The 19,286-nt window shown below is 38.3% G+C and overlaps 1 protein-coding gene across 1 annotated transcript in view; it reads left to right on the top strand.

The window, feature by feature from the left end:
• The window catches only part of ccdc146 (coiled-coil domain containing 146), a 26,806-nt gene extending 7,520 nt beyond the window's left edge, over positions 1 to 19,286 (top strand). The window contains exons 3-19 of the mRNA XM_073867611.1: positions 632 to 714; positions 2,730 to 2,939; positions 4,530 to 4,587; positions 5,502 to 5,678; positions 5,762 to 5,835; positions 5,962 to 6,189; positions 6,463 to 6,649; positions 9,173 to 9,265; positions 9,369 to 9,539; positions 9,675 to 9,763; positions 9,906 to 10,070; positions 10,473 to 10,697; positions 10,785 to 11,013; positions 15,378 to 15,497; positions 15,583 to 15,720; positions 17,116 to 17,364; positions 18,983 to 19,286. Coding sequence (XP_073723712.1) covers positions 632 to 714; positions 2,730 to 2,939; positions 4,530 to 4,587; positions 5,502 to 5,678; positions 5,762 to 5,835; positions 5,962 to 6,189; positions 6,463 to 6,649; positions 9,173 to 9,265; positions 9,369 to 9,539; positions 9,675 to 9,763; positions 9,906 to 10,070; positions 10,473 to 10,697; positions 10,785 to 11,013; positions 15,378 to 15,497; positions 15,583 to 15,720; positions 17,116 to 17,364; positions 18,983 to 19,183 — 2,697 coding nt within the window. The 3' untranslated portion in view covers positions 19,184 to 19,286. The remainder of the gene's footprint in view (positions 1 to 631; positions 715 to 2,729; positions 2,940 to 4,529; positions 4,588 to 5,501; positions 5,679 to 5,761; positions 5,836 to 5,961; positions 6,190 to 6,462; positions 6,650 to 9,172; positions 9,266 to 9,368; positions 9,540 to 9,674; positions 9,764 to 9,905; positions 10,071 to 10,472; positions 10,698 to 10,784; positions 11,014 to 15,377; positions 15,498 to 15,582; positions 15,721 to 17,115; positions 17,365 to 18,982) is intronic.

Here is a 19,286-nt window from a genome sequence, read left to right as displayed (position 1 = left end):
CCCTTGGTTTGAACCCATGACCTTTTGCGCTGCGAATGCAATGATACCACTGAGCTATACAGCTATATCAAACACTTAAGGCTAGTGTTAAAAGCCTAAAAAAGACTCAATTCATGAGTTACTGTAGGAGAATTGAAGAGTTTCACTTAAATTAGCCACATCATATTATAAATTAAATAAATAACAGAATTTTAGAAATAAAATATAAAGCACATTTAACATTAGATGAATCATGGCAAACATAAAACCCAGAAATCTGGAAAAGGTTTGCCATGTATCTGGGAACAAGCTATCAAACCTTTCTTTTATTTGTTTGTCTCCACTATAAAGGAGAAAAACACACATGTTCTTTCTGTTGGTTGCGATAATCAGAAATGCTTATCTTGAAAACTGTTCTTCATTTGACAGGAAAACAATCCTCAAGGCTTAGATTATCAGAGCTCAAAGCTCTCAATACTGCAGTTCAAAAGCAAACTGATGTATGACACGTGTAGATCTTCTACAACACACCTGAAAGACATTCAAGCAAATACACTGAACCTATTTAGCTTTTAAATGTATCAAAGCTAAAGTTGTTTGGTTGTTTGTAACCTCTGAACCTTTAATAGTTGTTTATCATCTTTGTTTCCAGCTTTTTTCTGAAGGAAAGATCAGTGCAGCAAAGATGGCTCATCTTAAGGCCAGTTTTAACCTCTTACAAGAAGCTCTGAAAAGGTAAGATCAATATTATTGTTATTGTACAAATCATCACACCATTACACTGCATTTTACAGAAACCAAAATAATTATGTACTTTAAATTTACGCCATATTATTATATACTTACAAACATGACATGTAGTATTAAGCATTCCGGTCTCATTATTTACAGCCCTAACATTTACGAACTTTAAAAAATTAGCTGTAATTATGCAGCTGGTTGCCATAACTTACTGTAGAAGATAAAGACTGAAAATGTTTCATGTTCATTTAACTTTGAACAAACTGTTACCAGTAAATAACATAAATGTAAAATTTACAGTAAGTTACTGGCAGCTAGTTGTAATACTGTAATTTCTACAGAATTTTTTTTACAGTGTACTTACAACTATTGATGATACTGTATTTACAACTTTTAAGGTAATGTGTCCTGTAGTGAGTTCTGTCTAGATTTATTTTTTTCATATAGTAAATGATGCTTGCCAGGGCTCGACAATAAGCAGTCCCCACAGGATTTTGCAGTTTTTTTCATATCTTCTGTGGGAAAAATGCCTGACTTTGCAGTGGCTTTATTCATTTTTGTGGGATTTTTTGTGAAAAACTAAAAATTTATTGATGTGGCAAGCACAAGATTCTTAGACTACTACACCTGTGCAAACATTTAATCACTTTCTATGACTCAAAGATATACAACAGACAACATCCAGTACACAGTTTTATTACCTTTCTAATCTCAAAAACCCCTAGTTATTTCAAATAACAATAGCTGTGTCCCAATTCGAAGGCTGCGACCTTCTTAGGTTGTATTCTAAGTCACAGCAGCGTGACTGAAGGCTAGTATGGCCATACCAATTTAAAGGAAACGAAGTCTCAAAATGCTTCCTTATTTCTTGTGCTGCTAATGATAGAACGAATTGATCCTTCAGTATCCCAAGATTCATTGCGCACCTGTAACGGGTGAATGTAACGGCTGGATATTTTGAAATAAATATTTAAAACCTTCATTAAAAAGTGTGTAATAAGCAGAAAACAGTTTCTTGTCACTGCTTTTGTATCTTAAGAAATTCAAAGCCTTTCTAATTGAGACAGCTGCAGTTTCAATAACAATAGTTCTGGACACAACTCAAAATGCAACTGTTCTGGCATTACGCGTCACCTAGTTCGCTCATTGCCATGGACACGCTGCATAAGCTGGTTTCTCAGACAGTCTTTTTTACTTATCAATCATTTCTACAATTTAAATTAGATATTTTATAGCTGTACTCACATTGCATGCCTTTAATTTGAATTGGCACACTCTTACTGAAAAGAGTGGAAGTGAAAAGAGCATTGTGCAAAATAATGACGTCACATCTTGGTTCAAATTCTGCGGTAAATCTTCGGGAAGTAAGCTGTCACAAATTTTTGTGGCGTTTTCTTGATTTTGCATTAAATTCTGTGATTGCAGAATCGCAATTTCCTGCATGGACTGATAAAGTTATCTAAGGATGGCCGCAGGGCCAGCGTGCATTTCAGGACGGGTATTCGAGCAAATGGTTAAAATACTGAGTTTACGTTTTCTTGCACTTAAGAATATTGACACAAAATTATCTCAAAGAACCACGATTATCCTCTTAAACATAGTCTTAAGTAAATGTTAACAGTTGAATGTGCATGCATTAGGTCTTAAAGTGACAGTACCCCAAATAAACCAGATTAATCAAATATTGATCTCCTTAATCAAAGATTAATCTCCTCCTTGTTGAGGAGAGGTGCAGATATTTTCTATTAACTTTAAAAACAACATATGTATGTATCGCATAGACATACAATGACAGAGGGACCCATCCATCTCTAGAGAACAGAGTAGCTAGTAGCTACTGACTGTTTTGATGACTGTTTAACAAGCAACCACACTAAACACCCCAGTGATGCCACAAACAACTCCTTTGCATTGTGGTGCTTGTCACATTTTCTTCAGAACATGAATAATGAAGTCCACATTACACTGAAGTACAAATTACTGTACACACTTATAAAGTGTCTCTCCAGTTCTCAGGATTCAGAATTGAAACTCATGCAGGAAGCTAAAGCCTACCGCAGTAAGCTGAAGCAGCAGAACCAGGAGCTGGAGACGGCAGAGGTGTTTCCAGAGGGTCACGACACTGAGGTCAGCAGCCTAAAACAGAAGCTCCTGCAATCCTACAATGAGCTGAAAGAGGCTGAGGAGAGAGATTACCAGATGCAGTTTCAGATCCAGTGGTAAGATTACACTCTGAAAGGTATTTTACAATCAAAACATGGACAAAAAGTTGTTTGGATTAGGGTTATTATTAGATTAGGAGCATTAAAGCTTGATTTCAATCATTGATTTTTACTTTAATTTCAATTAAAAAATGGTTTACTGGCTGGTTACTGTTACTTACTGCTTGAGATGCTAGAATAGGCATCAGCCCACCTGCAACCATTTGATAAGAAACAGCTTTAAAGGATTAGTTTACCCCAAAATAAAAATTTTATCATAGTAAATCACTTAGTCGGAGCCGATGGTGCAGTGGGCAGCGCTCCGACATGTGGTGCTTTCACACTTTCAGTGACCGGAGTTCGATTCCTGGCTGGTGGTCCATTGCCGATCCCATATCTCTCATCCCTGTACTTTCCTCTCCTTAATCACTATCAAATAAAGGCAAAAATTCATTCAAATTTCAATGACCTATTACAAATCTCGCAGAGAAATGTTTACCAAAAATAAGTTGATAGAAGCACTGGGGACCAAATTATATCACTTAAACGTGGAAAAAGTCAGATTTTCATGATATGTCCCCTTTAAGGGTCATTTACACGTGTCAAAAACAAATTCATGACCTTTCTAATAAAATGTTTCTCTAATAAAGTTTTGTGCATAAGATTCCCTTGGCAGATCAAAGGGTACTTCATCTTTAGCTCTTTCTCACTCCTAACACTCACATACTTGTGTCTGAAAGGTCTTTCTCGCCTCCAAAATAGATGGAAAAGAACACTATGCTCAGTAACGGCCCACACTGCTGTCAGAAAGTATGTGCTGACCTTTTGCTAAGACGTTGGTGCAACAATGTTATGTAAATCATTATAAGGGCAAAAGCTACTTTATCAGATATTTCTAACATCCTGCAATAAGAAAATCTGACGTGTGTTCAATTTCAGATTTTCCATTACATTTTACTTTAACACAGAGATTTTGTTTCTCACATAGAATGTTTTTTAGATATATTCTATAAATGTCCCGGGTCAGGTAAGAATTTGTACTGCATAAAGCAGCAGACATATTACAGCCAGATGTCGTTTCTGTTTTGTCCTCAATAGATCCTTCATCTTTAGCCAAACTTTCATAAAGGAATTCACCTTGAATCACTCACTGTAGTCCAACTCTCACCTACAGCAATATAAGCATTGATCTAGAATAGAAAAAATTGTGTTTAATAACTATAAAACTTAAATTAGGTTGAGATTTATCGACTTCTACTTCTGGTATACCTACAGTATATGAATAATCATTTTTTCTGGCTTTTTACTCTCAATATGTCATGTTTAAATCAAGGCCATTGGGGGTGTGTAGAAGAAACATTGTCCGGGTCCCTGTGAAGAGGGATGGCTGACTAAAAGCTAATGGGCTACCTAAAACAGTGGACCCAGGAAAGAGGGGAACATTTATCCCAAGCCCCACTAAATTTAGCAACGGCCTTGGTTCACACAGTATCACACATTTGAGTTCCTTTTTGTTTCAATTGCTTCACATCCTGATTTAAAAACCATATCCTGATTTTGGTCAAATGGATGAAATTTGTTTCACAGAATCGTATTTCTCCTTTTCAGTCTCAATGAAGAAAAGCTTTGTCTTGAAAAAGAGTACCAGAACCAGCCCAAACCAGCTGTGAGTACTGGCTGCGATCATGATGTTTTTTCAATTCATGTTCTTTCACCTGTGGGGACAGGTGGGGTTGCTAAGACAGGAATGATGAAGAATACCTAAAAATTATTTCTTTAATATCATCCTAGGAGATAGAAAAGCTACATAAATGAAACTTAATTGTAATTTCTACCATTGTATCCCCTAGTTTTATGATGAAAATAAAAAAGTTAATTTTTTCCCCAATGACCATGTTGAATTATGCATAATCTTGTGTTAAATTGATTGTAGTCCAATTAATTTTACTTTGGTGCATATATTATACTTTATGTACACCCACCTAAAGGATTATTAGGAACACCTTTTCAATTTCTCAATAATGCAATGGTGTAATGGTGAAGGGGATGTTTTCTTGGCACACTTTAGGCCCCTTAGTTCCAATTGGGCATCATTTAAATGCTATGGCCTACCTGAGCATTGTTTCTGACCATGTTCATCTCTTTATGACCACCATATACCCATTCTCCAATAGCTACTTCAAACAGGATAATGCACCATGTCACAAAGCTCAAATCATTTCAAATTGGTTTCTTGAACAAGACAATGAGTTCACTGTACTAAAATGGCCCCCACAGTCACCAGATCTCAACCCAATAGAGCATCTTTGGGATGTGGTGGAATGGGAGCTTGTGCCCTGGATGTGCATCCCACAAATCTCCATCAACTGCAAGATGCTATCCTATATGAGCCAACATTTCTAAAGAATGCTTTCGGTACCTTGTTGAATCAATGCCATGTAGAATTAAGGCAGTTCTGAAGGTGAACGGGGGTCAAACTCAGTATTAGTATGGTGTTCCTAATAATCCTTTAGGTGAGTGTATATTTGAGTAGGACATAATGTGTTCTGCTCAAGTGTTTATATGTATGCAAATCCTCAGGAACTGGAAAGAAGGTACATGTCTCTAAAGGAGAGCTCTGAGGAGATGAGAAAGGAGACCATCCAACTCAGACACGAAGTGCAAACTTTAACTGAAAGTGTGGACACTCAACAGAAACACACAGATAAAGAACGATGTGAGCTTGAGGAGTTAAAAGAACTTGTTGAGAACAAGGAGGTGAGCAAAGACCAATCAATGAGCATCTTTCCTTTGCATTATGCTATGGGGATTTCTGATGTTTATTTTTTTTCTTTTACCAGGCCGAGCTGGCTCAGTTGCTCCCTATACCCATTCAGCTAGCAAAGGAGATTGACAGGGTTACACACAGAAAATCGTATGTGACTGGAGCGGCTCGAGTTCATTGTTTCAATCAATTTATGCAAAACACTGGCAATAGTGGAAAGATGGTGCATGTTAATGTTTATTTGTAAAAGTCAACATTTATCTTTGTGTGTGACAGAGAGTTGGAGAAACAGGTGGCAGTAATGGAGGAACAGCGCATGGAGCGCATGAAGCACCAACATTTGGTGGAGGCAAAGTACGAGAAGGTGAAGGAGGCCAAAGGGGAGGTGCTCAGAGAACTAGAAGTCTACAGGGCTCAGCTGATGGCCGCACAGAATAAACAAGAAAGACTTCTTATAGAGCTGCAGATGACCAAAGAAAAAGAGGCCATCTTTATGGATCAAAGGTCATAATGGTCTGATTCAAATTTCACTTTGTAAAGGGACAGTTCACCTTAAAAAGAAATATTGTGTCATTTATTTATCTTCATGATTTTGTTTGCTTAATGGAACAGACATGAAGAAAAAATAGTGGGTTGAATATTATTAACTGTAACCAGACAATATATGTAAACCCATATGGCGAGTTAAAAAATGTGTGACTAATCTCTCTAAACCCAACAAATATTTAGGTTATGATTGAAAGTGGTCTTATCTATTGAATTTGCTTTGGAATGCAGGGGTCAGCTGGACATTGACATGGAGCAGATTGTGGCCCAGTACGTGTCTCTCCGTGATAAGCTTACTCGAGACACGCGAGTGAAAGACAGGCTCCTAAAAGCTCTGAAGAGGAATGAACTGCAGCTGAAACACGCCAGAGATGATCTTATTCTTACTCAACAGCAGCTTGAAAGGACCCAGGCTCAGGTTATTCATGACATTTCTAACAATTCGATTCTTAAAGGTCCACCGTGTAGGTTTTTAGCGGCATTTAGCCGTGAAATTTGAAACCAACAGCCCAGTCCACAGCTCACCCCTTCCATTTAAAGGAATAGTCAATTTTCTTAAAAGAAAAATCCAGACAATTTACTCACCACCATGTCATCCAAAATGCCGATGTCCCTCTTTGTTCAGTCGAGAAGAAACCATGCTCCCTGAGGAAAACATTGCAGGATTCCTCCCATCCCAATGGACCCCAATAGAGCCCAACATTCAATACCCAACTCAACACTCAACAGCCCCTTCCAACGGAGCTTCACAGGACCACAAACGATCCCAAACGAGGCACAAGGGTCTTATCTAGCGAAACGATTGTCATTTTTGACAAGAAAAATAAAAAATATACACCTTTAAAGCACCACTTCTCGTCATGTAGATCCGGTCGTGATGCGCCAGCTGACCCCACTCAATACGTCATGACGTCAAGAGGTCACAGAGGACGAACGCGAAACTCCGCCCCAGTGTTTACAAGTTTTGATAAAGAGGACCGTTCCTACATTGCTGTATGTCAACTGATACTAATTAATGGCTTTGTGTCAGTTTATTTTTTACAATGGTCCGCAAATGTGCGTTTTATATATGTAACACGTGACCTCCTACGTCACTACGCATTTACGTTAGGTCGCGCTGGACCGGACCTAGACGAAAAGTTGTGGTTTAAAGGGCGTTTTGCAGGTAAAATTTTTCAACGAATTTGTGCAATTTGCTTGTTGATAATAAACATTTAAACTGTTATCCATTGTATTTTATGTTGTTGGGTATCACAAAACCCGAAAAAGTATGAAAAAGTACAGCAATTTGCAATGATTCTCCTTTCCCTCACAACGCACTGTATGACGTCACGCTGGGGAGAGAATTGACCAAAAGTTACACAGTGCACCTTTAAATTCAAATTCCATGCCATAATAAAATGAAAAATAAAATTTGTTTTTGCCAGTACATTGTGGAAGGGACCCAAGCTACAGTATATCTAGGGACAAGAATATGGGGTGGAAATGTCTTGCGTAACAAACAACGCATGATTGAACAAATAAAATCATCTTTTCAGAATGATTTGTAGTGAAGAATTACTATAGATCAATTATTGCATAACATCTAAGAATTGCTGTGTAAATCATTTTGCTTTCACACAGTCCGTGCATGATGATTAATCGTTCTTATTTTGTGATACAGTAACAGGAACTGAGAATCACTGTTAGATGTAGTGTTGCGAATACTGAGAAATAACATTGCAGTTTAAACAAATAAGCAAAATTTTTGATCTGATGGAGCAATCATTCCACTCATGTGATTTTTAAGAACAATGTTTTTTTTTTCATTTGATGGCCTCATAACAAGCTTTTTTGAAAAGTTTATAAATTGTGCCTTTATTGCTTTATCCTTTTGATGGTACTTTATTAAAGTCCGTGTAAAGTCATTTCAGAGAATTGTTTTTAAACACATCATAAATGTTAGAAATGTATTGCTTACACATGTTACAAAGACTGTGAAGTATGTAGTACGGAAGTTGTGTGGAGTTACTCTGTTAAACTAGCCTGGGAAAACCCAGAGAATTTCCTGCAAATTTAGATTTGCTCTGCAAGTAGTCTTGTAAAGAGGGGCGGGCTTTACACGGTGACAACAGCGCTGCTATGATGAAGCAGATTTTGTACATTACAAAGATGGATGCCGCCGTGGAACATCACTCGTTCGGATCATCTGTTTTAAGCGATTTAAACTTTACTTTTCGTTAAAACCTGAGCAAAGAACAACACTCAAAGCTTTCATATCTAAAAAAAAGATGTTATCACTGTCTTACCGACTGGATCCGGCAAAAGTCCGATATAGCTCTGCATATGTCATCTCCTTAATTGCTGTTATTGGTTTTCGGTCTATCCAATTGGACACAGAGGCATTTGAGAGACGTCCGTTGGTGATTCCCCTTTGCAAATGATTTGTCTATGAAGCTTTGCCAGACCCTAACTCAGTTACTACTGAGAATGGTCTGGTTTTAACAGTTTTTCCACATATATGTGTTTAGGATTATTTTAGCAGGCAAAAACGGTGGCTCGATGACGCACTGGAGCCATCAAGACTGGTCCCACCCCATACAATCGCAAGCATCCATTCAGGTTGTAGCAGTATTTGCAAGTTGAGAAAAATGGCAGCTTTCCCGCAAGTGGGCATGTTTTTTCGCAAACGGTGGACACAAGCCCAGTTTTTGAGAGCAGAGAATCCTGTTTTTCGAAGAGTTTGATAACTTTTATTTTATTTATTTGACAGTTTTTTCAATCATTCAAATTTAGCTGGGTGGTTAATAACACATTTTTCTGTGGTGTCACCAACTAAGAACACATTTAATAACAGGCTTGAGACAGACTTTTATGTTTGAGATGTGTGTCTTCTTGTTGCACTAAGCATTTTTTCACGTTAAACATTTTGGAATGTCACAGTTTGTTGTTGTTCTTGCAGAGGGATGCAGTCCCAGATGGTGACTGCTTATTGCAGAAAAGAAAGGATCTTGAAAATGAAGTGGAGAACCTGAAACGCAGTTTGATTATTAAGGTAAACACTTAAAGGCAATTTACATTAAGTTTACTTTTTGTTTAAATTAATCTCGCAAGATCCCAACATGCAGCACAATGTGTGTGTGTTTGTTTGAGAGTAGCAGTCAATGGCAGGGTTGAAGGTCCATCTAGCTGAAGAGTATGTGGAGCAAGAACAGGCTCTAATACGAGAGTCCCATCGCCACAGAGAAGAGCTTCATCACCTCCATCGTCTCATACTCATCAAAGCAAATGAGAGAGAGCAGAAGAGCCATGAGCTGCTCAAAGCGCAGGTTGAGATCTTTATTTAACCCACAACCTTGTAAAGTTACAAAACACCACAAAAAATTTTTTGTTTACCTTTACTGATGTCAAATCTGGCAACAATACTGCATGATGCATGCTAACAGATAGGAATGTTGTTACAGCTAAAATATAAGCGTTCCAAGCAAGATCTACAGGGAAAAGGCCTGGTTATTCAAGAACACAAGAAACAGTGTCAAGATACCCAAATGAGGTATTCACTGCAAAATGTATTTTTTATTTTGTTCCTTTTTAGATCCTAATTAACAAAAAATGAGAAATATTGACCTGATCTACAGTAAAAGTAAACCTGTTTGTTAGCCTGTAACCTGTAATTGTGTTGTTGCTACCACCAGGCTTAGCGTATTTGCTAAGCTGTATGAAGTCATCAAAGATGAACGGAACAAATACATGAGCCTGATCCAAATCTCCCAAAAAAAACTGGCTGAAGTTAAAGTGAAGCTGAAAGAAAAGGAGGAAGAGCTTCAGGATCAGCAGAAGACTGTTATCAACAAAGACAAGTAACTAAAGCTCTTACATTACACTTCTAATGCTAACGCTAGGCATGCTGTTTGTCATGAAATTTAGAGGCTGTTAAAAAGTTTTATTTTCCTCTACAATAAAACCAAGTAGACAATGATATTGTTTCAGTAACGATGACATGACATCATAACAGATGTTGATGGTAATTCTGGGTAATACATTGCTGTAAAAATTCTTCTGTTTGGGAGTAATTTTTTTAATTTCCTGGTTGCCCCATCCATCTCATCCATAATTGCACGCTCCATGTGGTTTGCATGGATCTGCAACTTTCCTTGCGTTTATATTCTTGGCTTAACTGAGTGTCTCATAGCCACCTTTGACCTATTCGATCATGAAGTGACCAAGTGTAAAAGTACTTGCATTGTTTGATTTCACTCCAGGATGCTGCAGAAGTCCCATCTGCAACACTCCCAAAGCTACAAGCTCCGAGACCATTTAAAGAACGAGATCTCAAAGATCTCCAAAGATCTGCAGGAAATGCACGAGCAACGAGAGGAGCAGAAGTTGAACATCAGCAAGCTCACAGACACAATCAACACGCAGGAGCAAAATCTACTGCACTTGCGGAAAAGCTTTGAGTCTGCTGTGCAGGGACGCAAGGAGCGGTGAGAGAGAGTAAAAGGGACAAAGATAATGTCCGGAGAATTCCAGATAATGCACGTGCACCATTACTTCCATGTTTTTGTTGGCAGAGGCATGCAGCTTCTGGAAAGAGAAAAGGAGTTGAGTGTTTTTTACGAGAGGTTAAACACGAAGGAGGGTGCGATTCAAGATGACAACTTGAAGATCCACGGCATGGAGGATGAGATAAGAAACCTGAAGAGTATCCAGAAAGAGCAGGATAGACAGATCAACCTGCTGAGACAACAGGTGCCCTGGACTCGGGCACTACAGGACGAGAGCATTCTATTACAGATACAGGTAACAACTCCAGTACAGGACAGCACAACACAACACAAACGTGACCGTAAAAACCCAGTGAAGACACATTACTTATTTAAAGTCTTGCACAGCGTCTGAACTTTGCTATTTATCCATGATTTCTCCTTGACATACCACGTGCATGCATGTTTGTTTATGACAAGATCATTCGGAGCACATGATGTGCTTTCCTGTCATGCTGGTGAATGATCTCAGCACGGATAGTGACGAGCTCCCTGATCTTGCTTTAGTCCAGTTTTCCGACATTTTTTGTCATGAATGTTGATCTGGATTTAAATCCCTCTGTCAAAGAGCTGAACCATAACTTCTGGTTGCAATGACATGCGTGTCCTCCCTACAGCACCCACGGTATTGTACACACAATGCTTTCCCTGTATGTTATGGCAATGTTAGGTCCTCTTTCCGGGAGCGATCCCAGAACATTTAAGGGATGTGTTTGTGTTCACACACAAGCCTCTCTGCCAATTTTGTGGAAAATTTCTGGGACCAAAGTGCTGTGTGAATGAGGTTAAAAGGTTTAACTCAACCTCTGCTCTGCACACTCGGGATATTCTCTCATATTTCTTGAGAAAGATCCTGGTATACTCTTTAAAACTGTTTTAAAGAAATTTCATAGAAAGTTTGTTAGTCACTTGCTGGCTACTTTTACTTCCCAATCTGGTCCAACAGATACATTAGTATTTCAAAAAGAGATTTAGTCTTTCCATCAAAAGGTTTTAAAAGTTTGTGGTCATGATGATATACTTATGATGATACTCTAGGCCTAATTTATGTAAGTGTGTCCAATCCTTGAGTTTAAATTATCATATTAACTTATGGTTTTGGCAAAAAAATGCATAAATGGTTTAATAATATAATGTAATATAATATATAAAGATCAGGATGGCTGCATATGTAATATTGTATCGACACTTTTCAAAGGATCTCCTTACCAGCATCTCTTGCCAAAGAGTCAATCTTCCAGAGATAACATAAGTCAAATAAAACTTTTATTAATAATGTCTATATAATGGAATGAAATGTAAATAAAGGTCTCATAGTTAATAATATTTGCTGTTGCTAGGGTGGTACACATACAGATGTGATCTTTTATTATTTAAAGTTCCTTGTAAAAGATTAAAGTGGAATAAACTATCTCAGTATGCTTAGATAGTTTTATAGTCTTCAATGTTTAAACAACAGAGTCATTTTATTTCAACATCAACTGCATTAGTACACATGAAATAAACACTTTATGTTAGATCATGTTACGGGTTCAAGACTCTGCTCTTGGGAGCTCATAAAGTGCTTTAGGGTCAGTTGTTGCCTATTGGTTATAGACACGGGCTTGCTAACATGTGTCACTTTATTATTTATCCTTTCATTAATAGTATTTAACCATACATTTATTTGCACATAAAATTATATTTTTTGAAACTGGCTGTGAAAAAGTGACTAAAGTAGCTGTGGAGCATAATAAATAACTCCAGAAATATACTCACAAGCGGTCTAGACAAACGTCAAAGTCAACTTTATTGTCAATTCTGCTATATGTACAGAAAATAGAAAGGATTGAAATACCATTTCTAAAGCAGAGAATTAAAAACTGGATCACCAGGATGATTTAGGAAAATGGTAATTAAATAATTACCTGCTTCAGCCACATAAACGTTTAATAAATGAAAAAATAAATCAACCATTTATGATCAATGACACCGCTTTCATGAACTTTTTGTTGTTAAACATGCCTGCTCTGCATATGCAGATGGTGCTCTAGACTCAATGCTGCACAGCCCACACACAAGAGTTCACAAGAATTTCCTGGTAGTTCTGATGGTCAGAGAGAGATTGTGCGTGTGTGTTATGGGTTGCATAATCTTTTTTCTTTTTTGGGGTCGCTCTTTAAAAGTTTGAAAACCACTGCTCTAGAGCCCTCAGTAATGTAGTATACAAGTACAGAATATTCAAGTAAAAAGGAAATGTTTTTGGTATCTTCTGCCCTACTTAGCTACTGTAATGTATATATGCTTAAGATTAATTGCATTAGTGAATATAAGAACATCCTTAAAGGCAGGGTGCATGATCTCTGAAAGCCAATGTTGACATTTGAAATCACCTAAACCAACACGCCCCTACCCCAATAGAATCTAGACCTTCTTTTGATAGACACGCCTCACACATACGCAATCCAGGCAACGATGTCGGTTAGTAGATATGTCACTGATTGGCTACAAGTGTGTTTTGGTAGATGACCCGACTCTCTTTTCCAAAGCGTTTTTTAGATATCGTGCACTCCGCCTTTAACTCTTTCCCCACCAGCGTTTTTAAAAATAGTTAGCAGACTTTATAATTTTTACAAAAATTTAAAAGGAGGGGTGCATGATCGCTGAAAGCCAATGTTGACATTTGAAATCACCTAAACAAACACGCCCCTACCCCAATAGAATCTAGACCTTCTTTTGATAGACCCGCCCCACACTTACACAATCCAGGCAACGATGTCGGTTAGTAGACACACCCCTCCTTACTGCTGATTGGCTACAAGTGTGTTTTGGTAGTCGGCCCGACTCTCTTTTCCAAAGCGTTTTTTATATATCGTGCACTCCGCCTTGAACTCTTGCCCACAAGCGTTTTTAAAAATTGTCACCAGCCTTTATGATTTTTACAAAAGTTTAAAGGCGGGGTTCATGATCTCTGAAAGCCAATCAGCCCGACTCCCTTTTTCAAAGTGTTTTTCAAAAATCATGCACCCCGCCTTTAATGCCTTCAAGAAATTTTCTTCTTTAATATAAACATACAGTATATCAAATGAAAGATCAGAGCGTCTGCTTTTAAAGGTTTCATCTTTTTCTAAAGGACTTTTGTTAAAGATCAGATTCAGAACGATGATCAAAACACACACAGAGTTTTTACTGTTTTTGGATTAGTGGATGCTTCAGTGTATTATAAGTTGGGTAAGAGCAACACCTTGTGGATAATAGTGGAAATATGGATTGCCATAAAAACTTGTCATTGGCAGGGAAGCGTTTTCTTTTAACTGATGAGAAACTTGTCAATGGCGGTAAAAGAGTTAAGAAATGCAAATGGCTCTAAGGACGTCCATTTCCACCTGCAGAATGTGGGCATTTTTGCATGAAGACACAAATTTGCAGTGACTTTTTGTTTTCACATCTTATTGGGTGTCACAATAAGTTCTGTACCAATGCTTAAAGGCGGAGTCCATGATGTTTGAAAGCCAATGTTGATATTTGAAATCACCTAAACAAACACGCCCCTACCCCAATAGAATCTGGACCTTCTGTTGATAGACCAGCCTCACACATACGCAACCCGGCAAGGATGTCGGTTAGTGGACACGCTCCTTACTGCTGATTTGCTATAAGTGTGTTTTGGTAGTCGGCCCGTCTCCTTTTCCAAAGCGTTTTTCAAACATCGTGGACTCCACCTTTAAGATGCTAAACAAGCCAAGAGAACCAACCATTTTTTTTCTGGAATGTCAGGAAAACTGCCAAGCAAAAACAAATGATAAGAAGTCAGACCCCAAACACTTCACCATCCCACCTTTTATTACTAAAATTTATTAGAATGCCCAAGAAGGTCTCCATTCATGAGCTAAAGACCTATTTTCCTCCAAATCTTGGCACATCATGGTAATGTCTTTGTGGCTTTGTGTTGCATATCTTAGTTTAGTTTCACACGACTCTTATTTCAGTAGGTTTCTTTATACAGTTTAAAATCCACATCCAACTGTATATTCTTTGCTTTTGTAGTCAAGCCTTGCTTCAGAAGATAAGATGATAAAAAAGCCATTGAATTTAAAGCCATTCAGTGCACACTGAGGTTTCTTAGCAGCAGAAGAGATGCAAAAATGGTGTAAACAAAATAATCAAATTCCCCTCAATGCCGCCCTCCACCCCAATTCTGTGGAGCCCTAGACACAAAGTAAACAGTCTGAAAGCTTATTCTAGTTTATTGGGGTCAATAAGTACAAGTACACAATCTCAAATGTATTAATCAGATTTATCTGTTGTGATATAGTGTTGCTAGAAAATCCCACTGTAGTCTTAGAGCACAGCAACACATTTGCAGCCGGTCTGACGCCATCTAACCAAGTAAAGCATTCTCAGATAGAATGCAAACTCGCACACATGTATTGTCAATAATGTCAGTTTTAAGAAATGCAGCGCAATAAAAGCAAAGTGTCTGCCTTCCTTGTGTCGGCCACCTACAGAGGATCTCAATAGTGAAGTATACATAGCCTAGTCAGATAATTAAGCAAATACAGTTTTACTGAAATAATGCTCCAACTGGTATCATTTAGACCTTCTGTTCAAAATCGTCAATTCGTTTTGTCTGTGTCATAGCTGTCTGAGACCAAAGACAAAAGGAAAGAGCTAGAAAAAATGGTAATGGACATCAGCAGGGCAGAAACGCTGAGTGGAGAAGATCCATCTCCTGAGGAACTCGTCAAGAAGATTGAACAGGTACGACTCATGAATCTCAAAGATGATGACTCCAAACAATGTAATAAATGGTCATGATATACTGTATGTACGTTTGTGGGTTTAGTTGGAGGTTCAGCTGACAGAAAAAGAAGCTCTGCTCTTGGAAATAGAACTGGTGTACGAGCAGGTCACGCACCTCTCCCAGCGGATTCGAAACAAAGCGGAGAATGGTAAAGAAGATTCACTTCATCTGGCCAAAAAAGTAAGCTCGCACACGCTACACTGTACATCCACTCGTGTACACTTCACAGCAAAAATGGATTATTCAATGATTTAAATATTTGAAAACTTCAAAGTAACTCTTCTGTAATTATTTTCTGCTTATTTGAAATTTGATAGACGCAGCTTGCTATGAAATATGACTCTAATTCTTGGTATTAAAGGATTATACACATAATTTACTCACCACCATGTTGTCCAAAATGTTGATGTCTTTTTTGTTCAGTTGAGAAGAAATTATGTTTTTGAGGAAAACATTCCAGGATTTTTCTCATTTTAATGGACCCCAACACTTAACAGTTTTAATGCAGTTTAAATTTGCAGTTTCAAAGGACTCTAAATGATCTCAAACGAGGCATAAGGGTCTTATCTAGCGAAACGATTGTCATTTTTAACAAGAAAAATAAAAAATATGCACTTTTAAACCACAACTTCTTTTCTTCCTCCGGCTGTGTGACGAGCCAGCACGACCTCACGTAATTGCGTAATGAAGTCGAAAGGTCACGTGTTACATGTATGAAACGCACATTTGCGGACCATTTTAAAGGTGCAGTGTGTAAATTTTAGTGGCATCTAGTGGTGAGGTTGCGAATTGCAACCAACGGCTCAGTCCATTGCTCACCTCTTGCTTTTGAAACACATAGAGAAGTAGCCACCACCGGACAAACATGTCATCGTTGGAGACAATTTAATAAAAACACTTTGTCCATTAAGGGCTTCTGTAGAAACATGGCTGCACAAAATGGTGGCTTTCACGTAAGGGGACCCTCGGTGTATGTAGATAAAAACATCTCATTATAAGGTACTAAACACAGAACAGTTCAATATGAAAGGTCTTTATACACCCCTGATAATTTAGTTTTCTATATTATTTTGCATTTCTGTAATGAGATCCTTTTAAAAATTACACACTGCACCTTTAAACAATAAACTGACAGAAAGACATTAATTAGCATCATTCGACATACAACAACGTCGGAACGGTCCTCTTTCTCCACACTTGTAAACACTGGGGCATAGTTTCGATACGTCATCTGTGACCTCTTGATGTGATGACGTATTACGTGAGGTCGTGCTGGCGCATCACACGACTAGAGGAAGACGAGAAGTTGCGGTCCAAAAGTGCACAACTGCTTTATGTAATATAACACTTAATAAGTAATTTTATATATTTTACATTTTGAAAGAACTGATGCACAATACATAATTGTTGCAGTTAATGCAGCCTAAATTTAAATCTTATCATTAGTGGCCCACTGTAATGAACTATAGCAAGCTTTTATGATCTCTGACCCTCTTCAACCAGTCCTTCAACTCAACTAAACATCTAAACTGACATGTAGCAGGTGCATTTACGGTTAAAGCATTTATGTTTTAGATGAATGAACTGCAGGCTCAGATCAGGGAGCGCACCCGTAAAATGATGGCCGTCGTGGGGGAGCTGTCCATGCGGCAGGCGGAGTCTGTGACTCTGCATCAGGAGATGAAGGAGAAAGAACTACAGCTGGACTCGTGTCAGAGGCGTCTAGACCAGGGCCTGTTCCCCTCCGACGACACACAGCAGGAGTGTCTGCGACATCTCCGAGATCAGCACAGACGCCAAGTTGATGCAGAGAAAAAAGCCAGAGTCAGCCTCTGAATATTCTGAACACACACAATGCGAACCAAATACAGTACATGTTGTATAAATGGGAAAATATATCAACTTAAGCTAGAGACAAACCAAAAGATTTTTTAAATCTTATCAGATTTTCAAAATGTGAGAGACCACATACATAATGAAAAAAAAATGATGATTTAACACGTTTGTTCCTATTGTGTGTGGAGTGCCGCTATGTGGTCATGACACCACACCGCGCACAATCAAATTAACCTCACAAACAATGCGAGTCTCAGCTAAGAACACAGGAAATCTCATGGAGATCTTGCAATGCCTCTCACGGCCAAACTTGACTTTACAGTAAACAAAAATGGCGAACAATGGGCATAAAATGGAGTGCTTTTTACCCCCACACAAGATTTCTGATCGTAAATTTGCAAAATATTTTAAATATTTACAATTTGCTAACAGAGCGGCCCAAACATCCTTCTGAGCAGATTCAGACTGCTTATTCAGGAAAATCTGATAATATAATCAGTTTAACCAGATAGATGATTGGGACATTACCTAGGATTGTCATAAGGGGGAAAATTGGTGCAAATTCAGGTCAATTACTTTGTGGTGTGTACCGAGCTTTAGTGGATAAATATTCTTAAATTTCATGTACAGGTCTTGTTTCACCCCATTTCCATATTAATGCTTTAATGATTTTTGCATTGTTTTAAAGGAAAACACCACCGTCTTTCAATATTTCACGATGTTCTTACCTCAACTTAGACATATTAATAAATATATACATATCTTTTTTCAATGCGCACACTTTATTCTTTGTACAGCGCATCGTGAATGTGTTAGCATTTAGTCTAGCCCTATTCATTCCTATGGCTCCAAACAGGGATAAATTTATAAGCCACCAAACACTTTCATGTTTTTCCTATTTAAAGACTGTTAAATGAGTGAGTATGGTGGCAAAATATAAAACTTTTGGTTGGAGCCATGCAAATGAATGGGGCTGGGCTAGGTGCTGGCACATTCACAAGGCGCTGTACAGAGATTGAAGGTGCACGCATTGAGAAAAGATAGGTATGTATTCATCCAAGTTGAGGTAAGAACAAAATAAAACATCGAAAAACGGTGGTGCTCTTCCTCAAGACACTTAGGTACCCGATTCATTACCATAAGATAAAATAAGAGAATTGATAATAGTCACTATTGTGAACAGGTGCTAAAAGTACTACCTGGAAACTAAATTTAGGCCTAGGACCTGATGCATTTAAACTCATTTACCATAATGTCAGATCAGATCTATGCTCTTGCAAAGCTTAAAGGCGGAGTCCACGATGTTTGAAAGCCAATGTTGATATTTGAAATCACCTGAACAAACACGCCCCTACCCCAATAGAATCTGGACCTTCTGTTGATAGACCCGCCCCACACATACGCAACCCGGCAAGGATGTCGGTTAGTAGACACGCTCCTTACTGCTGATTGGCTAAAGTGTGTTTTGGTAGTAGGCCCGTCTTCTTTTCCAAAGCGTTTTTCAAACATCGTGGACTCCGCCTTTAACTACTGAATATATTTAAACTACAACGCTTACAACATAACACTTGTGCAATACTGATGTCACTCTTTGTTTGTTTGTTAGTTGGCTGAGGAAGATGAGTGGAAGCAGCTTCCAAACGGTGTTTACACTACAGCTGAACTTCGACCCAACGCTTACATCCCAGCTGACGATCCTTTGCCTGTGCCCAAACATTACGGAGCCCTAGCGCCCTTCAAACCCACCGAGCCTGGTGCCAACATTCGCCACATCCGCAAACCAAAACCCAAACCTATTGAGATTTAGCGTGAGATTCTTCCCGCAGACCTACTAAGAATTTGAGTAAGTCCATCAGTAGCAGATTGATGACACTTTCACATATAAAATTAAATCTCCACATGTGCTCCTA

The sequence above is a fragment of the Misgurnus anguillicaudatus genome, chromosome 1, assembly GCF_027580225.2.
Source record: "Misgurnus anguillicaudatus chromosome 1, ASM2758022v2, whole genome shotgun sequence".
Taxonomy (NCBI): domain Eukaryota; kingdom Metazoa; phylum Chordata; class Actinopteri; order Cypriniformes; family Cobitidae; genus Misgurnus; species Misgurnus anguillicaudatus.
The sequence above is the reverse complement of the archived record's forward strand: the minus strand, read 5'-3'. Positions and strand labels throughout refer to the sequence as shown.